This window comes from Notolepis coatsorum, assembly GCF_963971535.1.
Source record: "Notolepis coatsorum genome assembly, chromosome: 19".
Classification (NCBI taxonomy): domain Eukaryota; kingdom Metazoa; phylum Chordata; class Actinopteri; order Aulopiformes; family Paralepididae; genus Notolepis; species Notolepis coatsorum.
The window spans coordinates 87,362,607-87,387,453 of NC_140183.1; the positions used below are offsets into that span (position 1 = coordinate 87,362,607).

The window sequence follows — 24,847 nt, forward strand, 5'->3', positions numbered from 1 at the left end:
TGAAAGGTTAACCTTCTGTAGTGTTGTAGTGAAAGAGTTAACCTTCTGTAGTGTGGTAGTGAACGGTTAACCTTCTGTAGTGTGGTAGTGAACGGTTAACCTTCTGTAGTGTGGTAGTGAAAGGTTAACCTTCTGTAGTGTTGTAGTGAAAGAGTTAATCTTCTGTAGTGTGGTAGTGAAAGGTTAACCTTCTGTAGTGTTGTAGTGAAAGAGTTAACCTTCTGTAGTGTGGTAGTGAAAGGTTAACCTTCTGTAGTGTGGTAGTGAAAGGTTAACCTTCTGTGGTGTTGTAGTGAAAGGTTAACCTTCTGTAGTGTGGTAGTGAAAGGGTTAACCTTCTGTAGTGTGGTAGTGAAAGGGTTAACCTTCTGTAGTGTGGTAGTGAAAGGTTAACCTTCTGTAGTGTTGTAGTGAAAGAGTTAACCTTCTGTAGTGTGGTAGTGAACGGTTAACCTTCTGTAGTGTGGTAGTGAAAGGTTAACCTTCTGTAGTGTGGTAGTGAACGGTTAACCTTCTGTAGTGTGGTAGTGAAAGGTTAACCTTCTGTAGTGTTGTAGTGAAAGAGTTAATCTTCTGTAGTGTGGTAGTGAAAGGTTAACCTTCTGTAGTGTTGTAGTGAAAGAGTTAACCTTCTGTAGTGTGGTAGTGAAAGGGTTAACCTTCTGTAGTGTGGTAGTGAAAGGTTAACCTTCTGTAGTGTTGTAGTGAAAGAGTTAACCTTCTGTAGTGTGGCAGTGAAAGGGTTAACCTTCTGTAGCTGTGAGAGAATTGTTGAATAGATACACAAATGTTCTAGAATGTTTGATTATGACATCATACTGTGACATCACAAATGTTTTCGGGCATTCATAACATTATTTTCTACGATGAATTGAAAATGGGGGACCCTGATGTAAACAAGACAAAAGTCTTTCTCTGGTCTGCATCCCCTTAACAATTGTGTGTATTGAGCTGTACTGTATTGTACCCATTCTGCAATCTGTTAATAAAGTTTTCAATTAATCAATCAAGTTAACCTTCTGTAGTGTGGCAGTGAAAGGGTTAACCTTCTGTAGTGTGGTAGCGGCGTTTCTGCCACTCTTCACAAGCAAAGAGACTGTTTCCATTCCGTGAAAACCCGCCCTACTCTGCTCTGATTCGCAGACTGTGGGTGGGGGGGGGAGAAACGCTGAATGTGATTGGATCAGAGTAGCCAGACAGACAGAGCAGCCAGCCGGACAGTGGAGCACTGAGAGAGAGGAGACAGCGGAGGATTTAACGAGGCGCGTTAATACATTTGTTTATCTGGCTTACTGCTGCGGATTCAAGCCAAGTTGCAATAATACAGTACAGCTCAATACACAATTGTTAAGGGGATGCAGACCCAGAAAGACGTTTGTCTTGTCATCAAATGAATTGCCAGCGCGTGTTCGTCCCGCGCGCCTCATCTCTCCTGCCTCGAGCAGCACCACCAAGCAGCAGCAGCAGCATGCCCCGCGCGATTGTACATTGTAACGTTAACACAGCCCAGCTGTCAACTATGTTATTTAGATGTATTTAGCCATTAGGTTGCAAAAAATGCACCCTAACGAAATTCGTTCGCTCATAAAATTCTAACTGTGTTTTAATGGTTTTTAATTAAGTTAAAACATGCGTTTTATAACGGCCATCAAGGCCTCTTTTTTATCTTTTTTATTTAGACACTGCGTTTGTCACACGTTACGTTGCTTATAACTTATAACATTAAGATAGTGTATTAACATTGTTATTCTCTCTCTGAGAAAGGAGAGCTAAATAATGTGTCTGTGTGTTTTTTTAACACCTCTTAAGTACCACCACTTGATACCCGGACAGGCCGCACCCAGCCCGCGCGTGTAGTTTTTCTCCTCATGAGAAAATCCTTGTGGAACTATATAACAATAATTACCTCATTTACAAGTTGTATTTAAGTTTGCAAATAAGGGCAAATAAGGGAACACATTAATGACAGTTCAAATACCGTAATTCCTCTAATAGTAACCGGTATTCAATTAAAAACCGGGTCTCCATTAATGGCCGGGTGCGCTCTTGAGCTAAGCAATTATAAGCCGACCTCCTAATACAAGCCGGGTTACTAACATACTGAGCTGCACACTGAGCTGCTACGGTAAAGTTACTGGATTTGCACCGTTTACTATTTCATACAGTACTTTGTTTCAATAGATGAACCCAGCACATTTTACTGGGTTCAAACCGACACAAAATGTTGATTTATTCATTATGATCCGTTTGAAAATTAGAAATATAGGCCTCTCTTATACATGCCTCGTCCTAATAAAAGCCTGGTACCCGCTACAGTTTAAGCAAATACAAGCCCGGGTCACTATTAGAGGAATTACGGGTATGTAAAAAAAATCAAGATTTTGATTTTTAGGATTTTCTGAACAGCAAGACATTTTCTTCATTTCCTGACACCTCCCCCTTGCGAATCAAATCGGGTTTGGTCACGTCGAGTCACATATTTAAATATCTCCGGTCATAATGTCCTGTGAAAATAATTCCCTCGCAACCTGTGGTTTGCTGATGAGAATGGCGGGGCGGGAGCTTGATGGTGGATTAGCAAGAAGCATGCAACTGCAGAGCCGCACAGCTCACAGTTGTGCCCGCACAGTGCAATACTCCAATTCAGCCATTGGGTGGGTGGCGCTGCTGAGCGGCCCCCAGACCAGACCTGATAGCGCCGCTGGCTCTGCAGCTCTGAAGTTGCACGCAACGTTGAACCCCACGGTAATGTTGCCGTCTCTCTCTGCCAAATTTCTCAGTTCTTCGCTTGATATAATTAATACAAATGTCCAATATAACAGAATTCGTTAGCTCATAAAAATGTGATTATAACAGACTGCTGTGTCGGGCCGACTGCCCACAGACACCTATTTGATTTCAAGTCTCGAGGGACTTATTTTATTTGGACTATATTAACACTTTGATCGCCGGGGTTAAATTCATAATTTACCATCCCTCGCCAGCCCTATTTAACATGGAGAAGTTCCCCTTCTTTGCAGGGCTATAACTTTTTAAATTGTATTGCTAAATTGACATTACTATGGCCCATTCAACGTCCTATATCTATTGTTCAGGGTGTAGCAACGTTATACTTTTTCATTCACATATTCATACTAAAATAGTCTAAAGTATAAGTATGTTTTTATCGTTTTCTGCAGCTTTCTCCAGAACTTGATTTATAGCCCTAAATGCATTATATTGATGATCAAATACAGTTTGATAGGAATCTGTGAGAGATAAAACATTTCAACTGGACGTGCTTCTAGGAGTTACTACTGATCATCTGATGTTGACCGGATGGGCGGGGGGTCGTTTATAATTCCGTGGGCAACGTTATATCATTCATCTAGTGTGGGTGATATGATCATTAGAGCAGTTAGTAAAGAACACGTTGAAAAATAACGCTGAATCTTACCGTATCTTCCTCGCGCCGTTGGACGATGAGCGTGGAACTGAAATATTCCTATTATGGGATGTAGAAATACCCGATCCATTTCCAGGTTGTATAATAGTATATACGTCCAAATCATGTTGTTTATCGAGTTATTGGTAACTGATTGCTATCCGTTGTGTCTAGCTCGAGTCCTGGGACTATTAGCGAGTGATCGGACCGAAGTGAAATGAGCACCAGCTTCCACTTCCTGTTTCTGCCCTGGGCGATCCGCCGATCCGCCACCAGATGGCGCTCTTGAACCGTTGGAGAGTTGAGAGGGGCTCACCAGTACATATGTCTACGGGGGAGAAATATCACAGATTATTGAAATATTGATATCAAAGACGCTGTCCAGCGTCTTCGGCAGAATAAGCATGGCGGGGAAAGACGCTGCACAGCGTCTTCGGCGATTAAAGTGTTAATGACTGTATACGCAAAAGTAGCCTAGTTTTAAATTAAAATATTATAAATCTACATGCCTTGAGGATGTCATTCTTTATATAGCCTGCCTATCAATTGTTTTTAAGCTCAATAAACTGACCGGAATTTCTCACATTTGTCCGGGAGATTGAAATCTTCCAGGACACGGAGACCGGCCCCAATATTTTCTAACGGAAACCCTGACGCTGCCTATGGACACAACAGTGGCAGACAGCCTCGGAGGTGTGGCATTGCACTATGCTGATCCACTCAACAGGTAGCGATTTCAAAATGAGATTTGATTCAAATGTATTGTCATTTTTTTGCATTGGCATTAATAAATCAGATGTCATGCTAATATGTCATGTTCTACAGTAGGACTTACTACTATGATACCCATTAAAAGAGTCATTTGAATAATAGAAGCCTACTTTGCTGGAATGATTCATTTCAAACAGTGCGTGTGTGTACTTTTGTGTGTGCGCTCACGCGTTGAGGCTCGCTAAGCCTTTCTGCACACATTTCTGGAGCATTTCTTTATCCACTATGGTTGGATGGTGTATTGTACTTGTGCTGTATCATAACAATACATTTAAAATTAAACACGTTTTAGGGCGGCTAAGTGGCGCAGTGGGCAGGGCGCTCGCCACTAACGCAGGAGATGCTGGGATCGAGCCCAGCTCTCGGCTGGTCGTTCATACTAACACAATTGGCAGTGTTAGGGGTGGGAAAGCTGGAGGGTGGGGATTGGACGTTGTGGACAGCGACTCCTACAGGTCGGTTGGTGCGCCTGTACAGCAGAATCAGGAAGTGACGGGGGCAGCGCGAGCCTCCCACGCGTTACTCCTCGCCACAGAGAGATCGCGCTGTTCAGGTGAAAAGATGCGACAGCTGCCTCCTCGTGTACCGGAGGGGACACGTGATGCAAGCCTTGGTCCTCACTGCAGCCGACCAGTGGGAGGCATGGTCTAGCAACGTTCGAGACAAGGGAGGGGAGAATTGAAGGGGGAATTGGCGAGGCGAAATTGGGATGGGAGAAAAATTGAAAAATAAGGAGAAAAAGTAGATAACAAAATAAAAAATCTAAACTCGTTTTGAGATCAGTCGCAAATCACTTCCTGTTGAATGGATCGGTTGAGTGCAATGCCGACTCGCTACTTTCCCCCGTTTACTCGTCTTCACAGCCTAGAATATGACACGCCCACTGATGTCACGGTTCGCGAGGAAAAACCAACTATTTTCCGGTGCCAGCTGAGCACCGATTTTGTCACTTTCTGAACCAATTAATCCCGGTGTGAACACGCTGGCCGCTGCGAGATTACGTTCGGGAACCGGCTCCAGCACGGAGCCTGGCCGGTGTAAAAGGGCTAAAAGTGGGTGTTATCAATGGATAACATAAATTAAATAAGTCAATTCATCCATATGGGTGAAGACTCCTTAAACCGTGTTCAACTAATTCATTTACCAACAAAGCCAAATCCTAAAGCACAAAATAAATATACCAATTACAATGAATACATCAATACATTTCAACTGGCATATTTTGCAACAACGTTAGTGATCATTGTGCAATTGCTTGAGTCAGGAATACAGAAACAGAACAGTGTTGGATTTTTAAAGAAATTTTGAATGCTTTGAAGAGCAGGCTTTCTTGCATGATTTGTACGCCAGTGATCTTAGCAGTCACCGATTACGGATGTTGAACTGGCATGGGAATATTTGCATTTACAATTTTCTTCATGACTATACGACAAATTTACTTCCATTTGCTCTGCAATTTCTTTAAACTCCTGAATATTTCCACTTTGGAAGTTGTGAATACCACAAAAGTGGGTGATTTGAAAACACCATTTACAAGAGGGTCAGTGTGGGATGGATTAGTTCCTTACAGCAGAGTAGCAAACTGATTATCAGCATCATCCAGTAAGCTTGTATACATTTTATCACAGGAGTAGCAGTGTGTGTGCGAGTGCGTGCAGTACCGTGCAGCCATGCCCAGCAGCAGCACAGCAGCTCTTCTGTTCAGACTGGAGGTCTCTCGTTTGCCAGTGAACCTCTCCCACAGGACCTGCACCACTACGTTCTGGAGACTGCTGCCACCGCCAAAGAACTCCTGCACCTGCAAGGACATGAATGGAAAGTTAGAGGAAGGAGACAATGAGAAATAACACATCTAATTTAGTAAAACATTAAACAACATGAATCTAATTCAGAAGGTGAAGGAACATATCTAAATTATATTTCCGAAATACAGTGTCTGGGATGTTATGAATTCACCCCGAGCGCCCCGGCAGATCCTACGTGTCAACGCGATAACTGCAAAAGCTTTCATTAGAATTTCCTAATTTCCTGTGCACATTCAGGACCCCTAGGAAGAACCCTGTTGATTTTGGTGACCCCATGACTTTTCCTCTAGTGCCACCATCAGGCCAAACTTTTTCTAAATAGTGCATCTGGCTAAACCAGACCAATGAAAGTAGTCTGTAGTGAGTGGACGTTGGGATGGATGGACGGCGCCTGAAAACCTAATGAGTTATGCCGCGCGGACAAATTACTGCATTCATTTCCATTAATTATATTTTAAAAATTAAATAAACGTAAGTAGATTATGACATGTCATGCAATATAGTTGTAGACCCAAGGCAATAAGATTTAGGGCAAAGCAGTCACTGGGGAGGCTCGTTCTCTTCCCTACAGGTCTCTCTCATGTTCTGTCTGGCATCTGCCTGCATCCTCTGCTTAGGCACACGGCAGGCACACAGGGATTCAAGCACATTCAAAAACTCTGACGAAGTTCGAATCCCAAAAACAGGGTTCGGGGACAGCCTTAACACATAACCATTGCTGCTGTTCTCTAATGTATATCAGCCATCAAGTTGAAATACTCTACACCAGTGGTACTCAAGACTTGGCCACATTACAAAAAACACCCTGTTCCTCAACCAAACCAACATCAGGCTACCAACATGCTATTTACAAGCTAGGAAAAAGCTATTCAAATGCCTCAAGTATCCCTGCTGTGAGATCCGACTTGTTTTTCATATGTGTATATAATGTAAATATCTGTAGATGATAGCAGACATCTACTCCCGACACTCAGGTTTTATGATTAACACAGAGACAGCTTCCATGTAGACTCTCAAGAGGAGACAGCCAGTGTGCGTCTTCACTCAGGCCCTGCGAGGGAGCCAAGGTCATCGGCCGAGGTGTTCATATCAACAGAGATAGCAGGCCGCTGGTAGGGGAAGATTTGAGTCAGATGTAGGGCTGCAACGATTAGTCAACATAATAGACAACGTCGATCATAAAAATTCATCGATGCAGAATTGTTGCGTCGATGAGTCATATAAAAAGTAATGTTTGTGGAAGAAAAGTCTGCACACCGTCTAGTGTTCCCAAGTTTTAATGTACTTGAACACAACGTTTCGGCCTGTGGCCTTTTTCAAGTGTCAAAGTTTCAAAGTTGACACTTGAAAAAGGCCACAGGCCGAAACGTTGTGTTCAAGTACATTAAAACTTGGGAACACTAGACGGTGTGCAGACTTTTCTTCCACAAACATTACAGATCTAATTCGAGTCTAGCACCCGTGACTACATTTGGGATGTGTGTGAGTCTTTTCTACTACGGTCATATAAAAAGTAAACAGAGCCGGTAACGTTCATTAGAAACTGTGCAAATGCACCACAGGAAGTGCGGGGGCAGTATCATTTCCCTCGTCTGCCATGACTTCATTCTGTGTACTAACAACAAAGAAGAAGAAAGCAGTGACGCACGAGCAAGCACCCTGGAAGAACCGTGATGACAGCTAGTCGGATCATGGGTAAGTTTTAGCTTACATGTTGGAAAACAGAATGTCTCATGGATAATGCTTGCTGCTAAGCGAACGCTATTTCAGTTAATATGTTGTTGCTTGAGGCTGCGTGTCCACCAACTACTATGTAACCTTAGCTAACGTTAAACAGCGCCAAGCTTACAGGCTACTAGAGCTTGGCTACCGGTGTTTACAGCTCCGTGAATTAGCACCAAGTGTCGTATTTTTGCAGACTGGAGTATTAATTAGGTAAGTTAAGATAGCTAGTGCCAACGTCCACTGTCTATATAGTGCCATGGTCTAGACTAGGCTGCTTTTTTTTCTCAGTTGAAAAAAGTTGAACTTTTTGGGCTAAGACTGCAGAGACAGGGAACGTTAGTTCTAGCTATCTTATATCTGATGATTTATAAGTTTGCTATAGCAATGCAATCACAGGTTCCTTTATGGACGCTGTGGGATATTTGTAGATATCCTGATGAAGAATGTTCTCAGTCAACCGAGGTTTGGATAATAACAAGGTTTATGTGTGTTCCTCTAGGCTTGGGCGGTATAATTTTTTTCATACCGTCATACCTTGCTGACATAATACCCCGGTATGGGTATTATGACGGTATGACTTTCATTTTCATCAAAGTGCACTTTCTTCAACCTCGAACCTAAATTCCTTAGCAACCCGTGTTACCAAGTAAACAAATCACAGAACGATAGCCACATTAGTTAGCCAGCACCAGCCAGGTACTACCGTTAGCTCCCGGAACGATAGCCACGTTAGCCAGCACCAGCCAGGTACTACCGTTAGCTCCCGGAACAATAGCCACGTTAGTTAGCCAGCACCAGCCAGGTACTACCGTTAGCTTCCGGAACGATAGCCACGTTAGTTAGCCAGCACCAGCCAGGTACTACCGTTAGCTCCCGGAACGATAGCCACGTTAGCCAGCACCAGCCAGGTACTACAGTTAGCTCCCGGAACAATAGCCACGTTAGTTAGCCAGCACCAGCCAGGTACTACCGTTAGCTTCCGGAACGATAGCCACGTTAGTTAGCCAGCACCAGCCAGGTACTACCGTTAGCTTCCGGAACGATAGCCACGTTAGTTAGCCAGCACCAGCCAGGTACTACCGTTAGCTCCCGGAACGATAGCCACGTTAGCCAGCACCAGCTAGGTACTACCGTTAGCTCCCGGAACGATAGCCACGTTAGCCAGCACCAGCCAGGTACTACCGTTAGCTCCCGGAACGATAGCCACGTTAGTTAGCCAGCACCAGCCAGGTACTACCGTTAGCTCCCGGAACGATAGCCACGTTAGTTAGCCAGCACCAGCCAGGTACTACCGTTAGCTTCCGGAACGATAGCCACGTTAGTTAGCCAGCACCAGCCAGGTACTACCGTTAGCTCCCGGAACGATAGCGGCGTTAGTTAGCCAGCACCAGCCAGGTACTACCGTTAGCTCCCGGAACAATAGCCACGTTAGTTAGCCAGCACCAGCCAGGTACTACCGTTAGCTCCCGGAACAATAGCCACGTAACCCTCTGCTGGCGCGTGCTGTGCACTACAATCAACTCTGTGTCAATGTAATATCAGTCTGTGACATCACGGTATTGAGAATCATACCGGCGGGATTTCGAAATATCCTGGTATACCGTAATACCGCCCAAGCCTATGTTCCTCTGCAGGAGATCAGAGTAAGACACACAGCTCCTCTCACTCACACACAGCAAACAAAATACCTAGAAGTCAGTCTGATCTGATCCTCCTCTCCCCCTACAGCTGTTGGAGATGGTGGAGCATACTGAGTGGATCCACATCACCCCCCTGGACCAGGTTAACAGCCCCATCAGAACCACAGTGCTCGGGCAGAGGCTGCTACTTTTAAAACATTATCTTTACAAGTTTACATTTAAACTTGCACTTTAAATTTGTATTATTTAATTTGTTTATTATGATTGATTATTGTATTTGTTATTAAAATACATTTGATTAAGCAAGTAGCTTAATTAAGATCCAAATTCAAATGTTTCATGAGTCCTTATTTAAATTTGCTATGGGATCATGTTAAGGCAGAGACGTAGGGTTGTCACGATAACATTTTGGTTTCGATACTTTCTCAAAATCAGGGAAACACTCTCAGATGTCATTATTGTTCTTTATTTTAAAACACAACAATGAACAATGACAAGAATAAATAAATTAAATGAAAAGCAATGGCATTCAAAATGATGGAGAACTTTTTTTGCACTCAAAACAGTTGCTGTACATGTACAAGGTTTCTGAACCCAGCTTTCTCAACTGTATATATATTGGAACTTGGTCCATACAGATGAACTCTGCGACTGCCCTGTTGAGCCTTTTATCATCTTTGGACTAATTTGTGTACTTAATATGCTGCTAAAAAAAAGCGGAGTTTAGGTTGCTTCTGAGTGGGGGGAGTCACTCTGTGAGCCAAATGCAGCAGACTTCTGTAGTTAAATGTATAATAATACAACCATACTTTTTCTACACCTTGAATTTTTTTTGTCATAGCAGAGGGCCTAATTAGTTTGAGATACCATATAACCTAGAAAAAAATTTTTTTGGTCTTTTCCCCCCTCCATTTTCCTCCGATTTTTCTCCCATCCCAATGTTAGTCGTATGCCAATTCCCAGTCCCTTCCTGGTCGCTGCGCTTTACCCCCCACAGTCAGATCATTTGGGAGAGTGGAGGCTACCACGTGCTTCCTCCGACACACGTCCAGCCAATCACCGCTTCTTTTCACCTGGCAGCGCGGATTCTCATTGAGAGGGCGTAGCGTGTGGGAGGACCACACTATCCCCCTCACGTCCAATCCGCGCTTAGCAGGCGCCCCGACCGAACTGTAGGAGTCGCTGTTTACAACGACCCGGACCCACCCCGCCAGCTTCTCCCACCCTCTGATACAGCCAATTGTATCAGTGCAGACGGCCAGCCAAGCTGGTGACAACCCCGGAGCTGTGAGCTGGATTCGAACAGGCAAACCAAGCTCACAGCTCCGGGGCTGGTGACGAACGCAATCTCCGCTCGACCACCTAACCGCCCCCTAGAAAACATTTTGATGAGTGAGACTGATTATAGCCTATCATAATCTATAACTAGGTTATGACTAGGGATGTCCGATATTATCGGCCGATATCGGCATAAAAATGTGATATCGGAAAATATCGGTATCGGTTTTCAATATATATATATATATATTTTTTTTTTACATTTCTATAACCTTTATTTACCCAGGCAAGCAAGTAAGAACAAATTCAGATTTTATTTATTGTCAAAAGTATGCATAATGTTATGTTAATTAAGACGTATGTAATGTTAATTACATGAAATTATTCCGTTTTTGGGGGGGGGGGGGGGGGGGGGACCATGCATGTATCGGTATCGGAAATTAAGAGTTGGACAATATCTGTATATCGTTATCGGTAAAAAAGCCAATATCAAGCATCCCTAGTTATGACATATTGTAGGTGGTTTAACAAAAATAAAATAGATTTCCGTTGTCTTTATACAGTATGTATGAACCATTAAATGAGCAATTGTCAAATGTCTCTGTATAAATCACGTTTGTGACTAAGCTATAGAGATGCAGTGTGCATCAATTCATTTCTGTTGTGGGTAGGCAACAGGGGAGGCTGCGTTTACTAGCTTTCAGCACGGCAGTTTAGGCTATGTATAGCCTATTATTAGGCTTTTCAATTTATTTTCTATTCTTGCGAATAGCATTGTGGACATTTTCTAATGCTTGTATAAGGAACTGTAGTCACGAGAGCTAGCATAGCTCATCCAACGAATGTTGGCATCAATGACATGACTACTGATAGGAGCTACTGTAGCACGTAACGTTAGTTATCATAACCATCGGCAATCGCAGTGAGGATCTTTATTGATTAACGTTAGCTAGCTAGCTTTAACAAGAATTATAGTTCGCTAGCTATATAAGCTAACGCTAGCCGAGTTTATTCTATGCTAAATGTGCTAGCTAGCTAACGTTAATCAATAAAGATCCTCACTGCAATTAGTTAGTTATCATAACCATCGGCAATCGCAGTGAGGATCTTTATTGATTAACGTTAGCTAGCTAGCACATTTTGCATAGAATAAACTCGGCTAACGTTAGCTTATATAGCTAGCGAACTATAACGTTAGCTAGCTAGCTTTAACTAGAATTAATCAATAAAGATCCTCACTGCGATTGCCGATGGTTATGATAACTAACGTTACGTGCTACAGTAGCTCCCATCAGTACTGTAGTAGTCATGTCATTGATGCCAACATTTGTTGGACGAGCTATGCTAGCTCTCATGACTAGTTTGTTGTTCTTTATTCCAGAAGGTTGCTTCCGGTAAACTAGCGCAACGTCACCACTGACAGCAGCGCTGTGCTTCAATAGGAAGGCATTCGCATGCATAAATGAATAAATAAAAAAATAAAAATTGTTTTCCCCCAAACGCAGTATAGTATCATTTCGAACACTCTAGTACCGCGGTACTATACTAATACCGGTATACCGTGCAACCCTAGGCAGAGGGAGGGTGACATTCACAGGTGTGCAGACTTGAGCATGTGAGGTAAAACATGCACTGGAGCCCTGAAAATGAGCCACGCCGACAGGAAGCAGAGATGGAGGGTGTGACAGAAATAAGACAGATTAGTCGTCTACCAAAATAATCGTTAGTTGCAGCCCTAGTCAGATGTGTCAACACCGTTGCTATGGTAACAGAGCTGTTGCTAGGGCCAACAGCCATTGCTAGGGAAATACACTTTTATAGCTGGGGGTGTCTTCCGGATTGAGTCGGACTAGGAAACGAAGCTGACGCGTAAACACGTTGACAGAGAGACAGAGCAATAGCTGGAGGGTGGTGGAGGGGCTTTTGGCTAACCACTAGGCCTCAACCATGTTCGAACTGATAGCAGGAGACCGGTAGAATTAAGGAATTCAATAGACCTTCAAAGACCTTTCAGAATGGTTTTCCATCTGGTACCAGCGTTTCCGTTAGAACATATTCGTGCCGGTCTGAGTGTCCTGCAAGATTTCTATCACCGGACATATTCGAGATATTCCGGTCAGAGTTTTAAACAGCAGTCTATTATAATCACATTTTTATGAGCTAACGAATTCCGTTATAATTGGACATGTGTATTAATTACATCAAGCGAAGAATGAGAAATTGATTTGCAGAATCAAATTACTATCTCTCGCCTCTCAAGTTAGTGCGATACGCTACCAGCATCAAGCTCCCGCTGCAGCAGCTCTGTCACACGCACCCCCAAATGAATCTCGAGTCGACATCGCTTCACCTCGTTGTATCAGACACGTCACACATATCATAATGTTCAACTTCACGTATACAGTCATTAATATATTCCAAATAAAATAAGTCCCTCGATACTCCGTGCTGCTGCTGACTTGAAATAAAATAGACCGATACGCAGTCGGTCCGACACTAAACAGCAGTCTGTTATAATCACATTTTTATGAGCTAACGAATTCCGTTATATTGGACATTTGTATTAATTATATCAAGCGAAGAACTGAGAAAGCAGAGAGACGGCAACATTATCATGGGTTTGCGTGACGACTCTCTCCACCTCGCAACGACTTATTTGCAAAGAGTATGGCGCTGCAGAGAAGCTGTTCAGCTGTTATTGGCTCTTTTCTGGGAACCGCACAACAGCGCCCCCCACCCAACATTGGCTGAAAATGGCTGAATTGGAGTACTGCTGGAATATTGCATTGTACTGCTGGTACTGCGGCTCTACAGCTTCAGAAAAGTCGGCACACCCAGCACTAAGCTCTCGCCGACAACGTCGTTGTCATTATTAGAAGCAACGAGGAAACAAATGTAATGATCGTTTCGTTCATCGCATAGGCTATTTAATTTTAGCCTATTTTAATACAATTCAAATAATCAAATTGTGCTTAGACTCAGGGAATTATTTTCACCGGACATTAAGACCGGAGAGATAAAATATGTCGGACTTAAACAGATTTTGCCGGTAAAATACCGGTAATTACCGGCTAACGGAAACGCTGTCTGGTACAGAGGCTATGTTTATGGAATAAACATCAACATCAAGAAAAGGTATCACGTTTCCACTGTGTCGTTTTCTTCTGAGTCGGATGCATTACCGGGGAGATAGAGGGAGCCAGCCAGTACCAGGAGTAAGGTATAAACAACACAACGCAGACATCACTGGAAACGGAGAGATTACTGGCTGAGAACCCGATTATCCAACACTGCCCATCAGCACAAAGTCCATGTATGTGCATAACCAAATAGAATAATGTAGTAGGCTACAGACTGGGTGTGCCCAAATCTCCAGCTTTAGGATTCTCTCTCTCCCCCAGGTGGAAGAGAGACACACACGCACAGAGATAGCAATTTTGGTAGTTGGTTCTGAAGGGAGGGAGCGTTATGCCTGTGAGAGGACTAAGAAGGAGGTTTAACTCACTATCTCCTCTAGACACTGGACTGTCCCCAGAGAGGCATCCACCATCAGCTCAGACAGACTGTCCACAAGAGTCTGAGCTTTGGCCCTGGGAGAAATGGAGATTTCAGTCATTTTCAGCAGAGATACACCATCTCCAAAATGTGTTAACTGGTGCTTTAGAGTGGGGTGTAGTAAGAGAAGCAGGTTTAAGATCTAGGATAGGAGGGGTATGATGTTAGCTATGGTCATGGCCAAGTTCTACCTTGATGGGGGGGGGGGGGGGGGGGGGAGACAATATGTGTGTGTGTGTGTAGTGAGCTGACCTGGTCGTGTCTCCTTGAGGGTTGAGATAAAGGCGCCTGTAAGCCTGTACCACGACGTCTTTGATGGCGGTGTCCGTCGACCAGACCAGAGGCAGCATCTTCCTCACTCCGGTCAGAGAGTTGGCGACGCTGAACTCACACACAGTCACACAGAACTGCACCGCCTCCTGAACCACTGGAGGACAGGGAGCCAAGGGTTACATTACTGCTGCACAGTGTTGAAATGCACACTAAATTCTAAGATATTTAGCAGTAATTCTGTACAATTTGACAAAATCCAAAACAAGTTAAAAAGGTGAACCAATAGCACTTTTTGCAACACGGTACTTTGTCAGATAAATACTAACCATAACCCAAAGGACTACATTGCTTGAAATTGACCCATTTTTTACTACTGGTTATACTCTTGGTAAACTGTGTTGGAAAGCATTATTTTACAGATGGTTGTATTATTAACTTTTAATCTAATCTAAAAAAAAATACTTTCCACCATTTTGTCTAATGTAAGTGACAGATGGCAGATCAGTTGACCATCATCAAATACCATCATGCCAGTACACATTTTTAGAGTGCTTTTTTTTCTTCTTTTCACTTTTCTCCCATGGCCCAATTGAGTCATTATGCCGTAATTCCCTCCTGGGCTTTGCGCTGCCCTACAGTCTGTCTGGCGAGGTTGTAGACTACCACATGCCTCCTCCGATACAGCCGTACAGAGTCGCCAGCCGTTTCTTTTCATCCAATAGGGCCTAACAAAATTAATAGTTGGTTTCCGGTTGCCGACCGACCCTGCCGATTTAGGTGCGACCCAATATATTTTATGAGTTTTAAAAAAGAATTATAAATAAATAAAAAAATCCGTTTTTTTCTTTCTTTTTTTAATAATAAAGTTTCATAGAAATCTTAGTCAAACATTTAGTATTATGGATATTAAACATGCTGGCAGAGTACATGCATCCATGTTGTTGTGAACATTTTAATTAAATAAAGAAATTCCCTATCCATAGTCGCAGTGGGAAAGAATAAAATAAAAAAAATTAAATAAAATAAATTCCCTACCTACCCATGGCCAAACTGACAACCAACAGGAAACCAACAATATATTTTACTTTGCCCAGCTAGGGGTTTCACAGGGAGAGCGTAACACGCGCAGAGGTTCGTGCCATCTCCCCCAGATCTCCTCCCTGCTGAACAGACACACCGACAGACCAGTAGGAGTCGCTATTGCAACGACAAGGTCCCATAACTGGCTTCCCACCAGTGAACACTGCCAATTGTGTTTGCAGGGACGACTGAGCAAGCCAGCAGTACCACTGCAGGGAATTTAACCTGGGTCCGTGTGGTGGAACCCAGATGCCCGACATTTGTGGCTTTTGCACCATTTGTCGTATTTCCCCCCCTGGCATCGGCCCAACAGATGCCAGTCCTACTCTACAAGAAGTGAAAAGCAATAGAACATAGCAAGTAGACAAGGCCCTACTCGCAACTAGTAATGCAAAAGGTCTTAATTATTTTGGCCACATCTATGGCCACATCTATCTACCTGTAGTGATTTTCCAGTAGAGCATGGCGTTGATGACAGAGATAGCCTTCTCCACCTGCAAAGCGAAGATTTCTGTATCACGTAGATACTGCACCAACATCTCCTGCTTCTTCAGCTCTCCGTCCTCCCCCTCAGTCTCTCCCTCCTTCTGAGGGGTGGGGGGCAGGTTCTGGCTAATCTCACAACTCTCCTCATCAGGGCCTGAGAGAAACATGGGGAAAAGGTTTGAAGTGCCATCATGGAGCTTATATGTTTATCCGAATTAATTGCTTTTAATTAATTGCTTTTAATTTTGAACCTACCATCAATCCCTTCAATACACAAATCGAAAAAAGGTAGGGGGGGGGGGGGAATTCTGAGTATTTTCATCTGAAATAGGTAATCAATTGTCTGGAAAAAGTAGACACATTTTTAATGGCTGAAGCAGGGGGATCTAGTCTATATTTGTCTTTTAAAATACCAGATGTCATGACACCAACTCTTGCAAGTGTACAGTAATTGCATCCAAATATTTATATATTCGAGGTCTCCTAAGAGTGTACATGGGTTACTGTAGGTGACGAATGACAATAGGTACTGGTAGCAAAAATAAGATGGCGATTAAACCAGCTGTTAGTCAGTGTAGGCAGTCAGCACCCAACTGATTAGAACAAAACAAATCCCTTCAGGAAGACGGATGCAATTAAGCAATACAATGTGCGCGAGAGGACACGTCAATCGATGCGTTGGAAAACAGACCGTGCACGGGGGCCAGAGTGAGAGCTCCGAACCGGTTTGGTTTCGGTTGGACAGGCAGGCTCGCCCGGTCGTCCGCTACGTCTATCTACTCTTGGGAGTGCGTGGCGGCTGGGTCTGGAAAGCTGTAGGGGACCCGGACCGGTCTGGACAGAAGCCCTGGAGACTAGCTGTTTGAAACACACGGACCCCACGTCATGAGGCTCTATTTAGATGCACAAGTGTTTTCAAAACAGACAGCGTGCCACAGAATGGATGACTACATATTAGGAGTGTCATGATTCTATGATCCAATTTCAATTTAAAAAGGTCACAAATAATGAAAGAAAGCTCAGCACCAAGCATTGATATAGAGCAGGAGTCTCAAACTCGCGGCCCAATTGCGGCCCGAGGGATGATATTTTGCGGCCCCCTACTTGACATCAAAGTTTAGTGTTAATGCGGCCCGCGCGCAACTGTTTGCAGAGTCGTTGCGCGAGAGTTGGACGTTTTATTTATTTTATCACTTGTAGGCTACCATAGCGCAGGCTCATGCCAGCAACGTTACGTTAGTGACTTGGTTGAAACGTGATTCCGGAGTGATATCAAGTAAAGTGGAAGGCAAATGCATCCTCGCTATCTCCTCTGACTGCGAGCAGTGCTCTGCATGTCCGGCTGCACTGCCACGGTCTGTCTGTGTATGGGTCTGGTCCAATCACATTCAGTGTCCCGTCAGTGTTTTCCCCCCTCACCCACATTCTGCGAATCAGAGGCAGAGTAGGGCGGGTCTTAAACAGTCTGAGTCAGAGCAGAGTTGACAGCGCATCTACAGTAAACTCGCTCCCAGTTTTATCTCCGTGAGATAAATGTAGCTAGTTTCGCCAGCAGAAAAATGGCATTTTCAAAGATGGTCAGTAAAAGAAAAGTCGACTGCAATTCAAAGGTGAATGGACTGAAAAATATGCGTTCATCCCGAGTCCCAGCACCAAACCAATGTGACTATATGCCAAGAAACGGTAGCTCTTGTGAAGGGTGGCAATTTGAAAATAATGTATGACTGAAGTGATGGAGACCATGTTTGAAGGCAAACAAAAGCAAATCCCCCTCAGATAGCACAGCAACCAGAATAACTGAAATACTGGCTGGTGATTTGATTAAACAGCTTTGTGATAGAATAAAAAAAAAAATGCAGTGCATTTCCATAGCTGTGGATGAGTCCACTGACACCACTGAGAAGCCTATGTTCTGAAGAACCATTCATGTTCTGAAGAACTGTTCATGTTCTGAAATGTTATTGCTAAAGATTGAGAAGATTGGATCAGTTGTACTTTTTTTTCTAATACTTGAAACACTTTTTGTGGAATATTTGATGCGGCCCAGCCTCACCCAGACTCTACCTCCAGCGGCCCCCAGGTAAATTGAGTTTGAGACCCCTGCTATAGAGTCTTTATTTGTAAAGATCAACTGTTAAACACAATGATCTGTTTAATAAAAAATTCTTTATTAGGCTACATTGCATCAAGTGTGATATAACCGCCATATTTTTACACATCTATATAGAGCAGCTATATCACACTTTATGCCATGTAGGCAGCCTAATAAAGAATTTCTCTTTTCATTATGAAATAAAAACTCTACCTAAAGCCAAGAAAGATTGGCCCCTATATCAGGATAGAATTAGTGGACTGGAAAAAGTATATTTATAAAATAGATAGAGTATGGTAATCAGAAGCTTCCAGGTTCGATTCGGGCACCTCCCGGCAGCTTGTTGATGTGTCCTTGAGCAAGACACTTAACCTCCAACTCCTACCGATGAGCAGGTTGGCACCTTGCATGGTAGCCTCCGCCCATTGGTGTGTGTGAATGTGAAGCATAACTTGTAAAGCGCTTTCTAGTCCTAATCATGGGCTTCTACTGTATGGGACAACCTCCACCCAACCCCATCTTCAATATGATGAAAATACATGACCAAAGTCTCATTACACAAAAGTAATTTAGAGACCCCCGGCTGAGACAAATCTACTCTAAATAGAAGTTAATTGACACAGTTAGGCTTCCATCACATCCAACACAAAAAAGTGTCTCTGGATAGAACAGACATGTGAAGAGAGAAGGGAGAGAGCGAGCGCAGGTGTTACCTTTGAAGAGCAGAGCCAGTGTGTCCATTAGGTTCTCCGGGGTGAGAGTGGACAGAGAGGAGAAGATCTCTGACTCAGGGAAGTGACTGTGGGCTTTCACACACAGACGGAGAGCACTCCTGTGAACCCAAAACACCCCATTGTTAGCCAACAATAACATGCATTTCAGTTCGAGATTGCCCAGAATATTCCAATATTTTATGCATGCAAATTGTTGTTAAAAACCATAGTAGGCAACTTTAACACATTAATTGCCAAAAACGAGAATTTTCATTTCTGTGCCCCAACCGCTCAGTGCCATAAACGAAGATCGTCGTTTCTGGGTCGTTATTTCTTTTCCCCTTCGGATTTTAATACCCTATTCCAGGGATCGGCAATAGGCGGCCCGCGGGCCGACATTGGCCCGCCAGCAATCATTTCTGGCCCGTCAGATTATTTTGAGAATATGATATTTATTTTACGCGCAGGAAATATTCACTCGGGACGCCAGGGTGTCTTTTATTGTGAAGCTGTATCTATCTACCGGTAGTCATCAATAGCACTATAGCCAATTGAAATGCTAGAAATGGTCACGTGGACTGGGAGAACCAATGGAATAGTCCCTAACGAACTTTCACTTCCGCGTTCGAGATGGAGCGAGTAACAAAATGTGTTAAAAAACAAAACAAACATCTTTGGATAGGGAAATGCAACAGGGAAATATAACGCTTCTTTTAATAAACAGGAGCCATACTTAAAATACGGGTTTATTGCAACAGGTCGGTGATTCTTGCGTGCCGAGCCGACGTCCTCTCTGCATAATATGTGGCGACAACAACAACGAGGAAATGGTTGTTATTACAACTGTGTTCAAGTTGGCAGATAAAGTAGCTGCATTCAACGCCAATCTGGAATTGGAGGGCGGCGAGTGGATATGTGACATGTTTCAAACATTAGCAGGGATTTTGATGGACTGAACAACAAACAAGGTATGGTGAGTCGTGTTTTCATGCATTCTGTCTTCTGATCTGTTCATCACCCGCCGCGGTGATCTGCAACAGCTGATCTGCTGTTCATGAATGAATGAATGAAAACTTTATTTAACAGATTGCAGAATGGGTACAATACAGTACGGCGCAATACACACAATTGTTAAGCTGATCTGCAACAGCTGAGAGCTGTTCATGAATGAATGGATGAGTGAGAACTTTGTTTGGCGGATTGCAGAGTGGGTGCAGTGCAGTGCGGCGCAGTGCACACGGTTGTTGGGGGGATGCAGACCAGAGAAAAACGTTTGTCTTTTTTCAATATCAGTATATTAAATTAGCCATTGTTTTTGATCCTGGCCCGCCAAGCAACGGCTTGGGGAAAATCTGGCCCGCGGCAAAACCTAATTGGCGACCCCTGCCCTATTCAATCTCAGGGAGCTGTGTGTTGCCTGAATAATGCATAGTGGGAATCCGAAGGTGCAGTACCGGCCGCATCCTACCAGTTTGGCGGTATCGAGCACCATTTCTAACATTGTATCCTGGGCTGTGGAATGACCCCAGGACGACCCCAGGTCTCGGATTTCATGTTTTGGTCTCGGGGAGGCGCACAGTTCTGCCGGTTACATCGAAGCCCGTCAACTATGCCCGATCCGTATGTTATGGCCGTTTATGCCGTCGACCAAATGGGGATTGGATCTACCAGATGGCGATCAAGAAATTGGAATATTCTTTTTGGATTACTCCCGGCCAAAGTTAAGGGCGATTTGACGTCAATTCTAGCTTGATCCTGCAATGCTTTCATAGCGATCGGGCTGATAACCGTTTTTAGTGTTCAATGCGAATGCCGTCACTGACGATCGAATAGTCAGAAACGACCCCCCACCCCCCCCCCCCCCTTTCATGCATTCGTGATGGAACATAATACCTATAATGTGGATTTGAATCCGGAACAACAGCGGGTTCAGGCGAGGAACACTAGCGTCTACAATGTAATTGACGTGTAGGGCTATAACTAAGCATTTCATGAATTACGGTAGACCGCTCTAAAACCATAGTTATATTCAAATTATTTATTTTTTGCATCTTGACCCGAAGAAACCCAGTGTCAAATGACTATAGTACTGTATCCATAGCTATAATATAAAATATGGTTATAGCTCTACAAACAAGGTGACCGATCACATTGGGTTAATGGGTGGCATGTAATCTGGCGTTGTGGACAGCGACGCCTACAGGTCAGGTCTGGGCGCCTGCTCAGCGAAAGGCAGGAAGTGGTGAAGGCAGCGTGACCTCCCACGCGTTACGCTTCACCAATGAGAGTCCTCGCTGCCAGGTGAAAAAAGAGCCACTGGCTGTCTCCACATGTGTCGGAGGAAGGATGTGGGAAGACTTCAGGGTTCCCTTGTACCGACCAGTAGGAGGAACATGTGCACAACAACCAGGGAGGGGGGGAATTGGCATAACAAAAAATTGGGATGGGGAGAAAAATGGAAAAATCAGGCGGAGAAAAAGAGGGTTAAAAAAAATTGGCAAGAGTGAGTTTACCTGCCCAGCAGACAGAGTGAGCTCTGCATCGCTTTAAGCCTTTTCAACAAAAAGTCTTCCCACAGACTCCCAGAGGCACCTGCCGCTTTAAGCTGGCATGTGTGCGTGTGTGTGTGTACACTTCCCAGGATCTGCTCAGCAGGTGTTTTTGCACATTGTGTGTACAATGGTGAACTTACGTGTTCCGTTTTGACCCCCGGGGTGGGAACACCACTTGCCAGGCCAGGTTATTGATGGAGGGAGTGGTTGTTTTTGGCCAATTGCGTTACAACAACCTATTGACCCATCTCAAAACACCGGCTTCTTTGCTTGATCCTCCAATCACAACTGTTGCTTCAGTAGAATCAAGAAAAGAAGGCGGGATTTGAGATGGGTCCATTGGCTGGCGTGCGTCTCTACATTTCGTAGCTCCAGTTCTGCAGACCCCTCTCTGATTGGTTGAACTCCATTTCTGCAGACCCCTCTCTGATTGGTTGAGCGAAGCCCCTCTGATTGGTTTAGCTCGTCATGCGGTAAAAGGCAGATGTAATGTCATCAGCTCAAGAAGATAAAAAGAAATGTACTACCAGATTCACGTATAACGTTATTTCACGGTTTATTCATAACGTTATGCACATTTCACAACACAGCCAGCTGTCAGAAACTGTACATTGTAACGTTATAGGTTTATTCACATAACGTTATTCACAACACAGCCAGCTGTACTGTACATTGTAACGTTATAGGTTTATTCACATAACGTTATTCACAACACAGCCAGCTGTACTGTACATTGTAACGTTATAGGTTTATTCACATAACGTTATTTCACGTGACGCGTTCAACTTGTTTACACTCCCCACTTACTGTACAATGTAACATTTAGATTAACCCAGTTAATGCTTTAGACAGTTACAATGTAACATTTAGATTAACACAGTTAATGCCTAACTGTACTGTCTATCTGTATGTCATATATGTTACGATGAATTGAAAATGGGGGACCCTGATGTAAACAAGACGAAAGTCTTTCTCTGGGGTCTGCATTATTGCACAATGTCGTTCTATTGACAGGACCTAAATAACTTATGTACATATACCGATATGCCCTACTCTGTTTACTTGTTTTATTGCACAATGTCGTTCTATTGGATTCTATTATACGTTATTACTATTGTATTATGCACATCGTTGCGGGCATGACCACCCGCATTTCATTGTAAACTTGTATGCAAATAAACAACTTGTGACAAATAAAACTCTTGACTTGACTGTCTAGTTATTGATTGATTGATTGAAAACTTTATTAACAGATTGCAGAATGGCTACAGTACAGTTCAATACATACAATTGTTAAGGGGATGCAGACCCCAGAGAAAGACTTTCGTGTTGTTTACATCAGGGTCCCCCATTTTCAATTCATCGTAACATATATGACATACAGATAGACAGTACAGTTAGGCATTAACTGTGTTAATCTAAATGTTGTAGAAAGCATTAACTGGGTTAATCTAAATGTTACATTGTACAGCAAGTGGGGAGTGTAAACAAGTTGAACGCGTCACGTGAAATAACGTTATGTGAATAAACCTATAACGTTACAATGTACAGTACAGCTGGCTGTGTTGTGAATAACGTTATGTGAATAAACCTATAACGTTACAATGTACAGTTTCTGACAGCTGGCTGTGTTGTGAAATGTGCATAACGTTATGAATAAACCGCGAAGTCACGCGAAATAACGTTATACGCGAATCTGGTAGTACATTTCTTTTTATCTTCTTGAGCTGATAACATTACATCCGCCTTTTACCACGTGACGAGCTAAACCAATCAGAGAGGGGCTTCGCTCAACCAATCAGAGGGGTCTGCAGAAATGGAGTTCAACCAATCAGAGAGGGGTCTGCAGAACTGGAGCTACGAAATGTAGAGACGCAGCTGGCGTGGGGATCTGCCGTTACCACTGCTATTCAGGCTTTAACCCTCACCAGCTCTTAAAGGGGAGATGAAGCGTTAAACAATATGAGCCTAGTTTGTTTGTTGTGTACCTTGGGTAAGACATGGTCCTATAATCAAATGTAAAATCCTGCCTATTTGTCTGAAAACTCAAATGTAATTTCCCCGTTTTTGCCATGGGCGCCGCCATTTTAGATTTAGCTGGATGGTGACATCACGGTGATGGTTTGGGCTGGGTCCCGGTTTACAGTGCTGGTTAGATAGCTACGTAAATATAGAGTGTTGTGAAAGTCAGTCAGTAAATTGTAAATTGAAAAAAATTATTATACTATTGTATTATCTGCGAGACATATCCCCCCCCCCCCCCCCCCACACACACACACCCACAGTCTGAGTCAGAGCGATAGTTCAACTTGACTAACAGGCTGAAGTAGTTATCAGTTTCCTATTTTTCCTCCCTCAATAATGTTATTTATACGTTATCATTATGTAAACAAATACACATATGGATTGTTTGCTGCAACGTTTCTGAATGAATTGAAGCATTAATAAATAAGCAGATAATTAAATTAGATGTCCATAAAATTTGTGTTTTTAATTAGCATAGCCAAAATAAATATGAATTCAAGAAGTTAAATACTGAATTAACGACGCATTTATTAACAGGCTGAAAGTTCAAACGAAAATGTGCCTATTTAATAGGCTAAACACTGCGTAAAATATAAGCTAGCGGTGGTAAAAGGCAATTTTTTTAGGCTATAGCCTAAAAAAACAGGCTAAACTTCGTTTTGGCTTCTTGAGTTCACATTTCTTTGGTTTGCAGTGGTGCATCTGCGGGCCAATGTTCCGAGACACATTACATTTTATTTGTTAGGCTATTTGAATACACCAGCCCTAAATGGTGGATTCAAATAGCCTAACAATTATACAAATATATAAATATGTCTCGGAACGTTGGCGGGGACACTGGACAGCCAGCTTAAGCGCGTGGGCCATACATCCCCAATTTTCATGCATTTGACCACGTTTCGGGCATTATCTCGGAGTATGACATGAATCTTTTCTTTCGGAATCTGCCACGCCTGGAACATATTCTCGAATGCTGTTGCCATGCCAGCGCTGCAGCCTGCAGCAGTATGGGAGCCGGAGAACTCTTGTGAATGCAGGAGCGCTTTACGGAGTTGGAAGTCTGCGTCAATCCACTGAGCTGTCAAACTCAGCATTGACATGGGGCTGACATCAGAGCTCCAAATATCACTGGTAAAGCTAATTGAAGAAACGTCTTCTTTCAGAAGGCTATCAATGTGCGAATACACTGCCTGGTATAGAGCTCGGGTACAGGGCAATGTCTGAAAAATACGTGCAACCTGGGAGAGTGTAACAGTAACACGGTCGTCGAGCCCTATTATTTTCTCTCTATATATTGTTTTATTTGTAAGATATATATTTACTGTTGACCCGATAGTGTTTTATTGTTTGCCCGTATATGCTCCTTGTATCGCCGCTGCTTACAGCGTGCATTGGAACGGAGACAAAGTTATACCGTTAGTTTTGTAT

General features: G+C 43.4%; 1 protein-coding gene across 1 annotated transcript in view; it reads right to left on the reverse strand.

The window, feature by feature from the left end:
* The window catches only part of ncapd2 (non-SMC condensin I complex, subunit D2), a 122,713-nt gene that overhangs the window by 64,562 nt on the left and 33,304 nt on the right, over positions 1–24,847 (reverse strand). The window contains exons 14-18 of the mRNA XM_084336989.1: positions 18,843–18,961; positions 15,991–16,191; positions 14,451–14,625; positions 14,149–14,233; positions 5,857–5,993 (exon numbers count right to left, since the gene is read on the reverse strand). Of these exons, the coding sequence (XP_084193115.1) occupies positions 5,857–5,993; positions 14,149–14,233; positions 14,451–14,625; positions 15,991–16,191; positions 18,843–18,961 (717 nt within the window). The remainder of the gene's footprint in view (positions 1–5,856; positions 5,994–14,148; positions 14,234–14,450; positions 14,626–15,990; positions 16,192–18,842; positions 18,962–24,847) is intronic.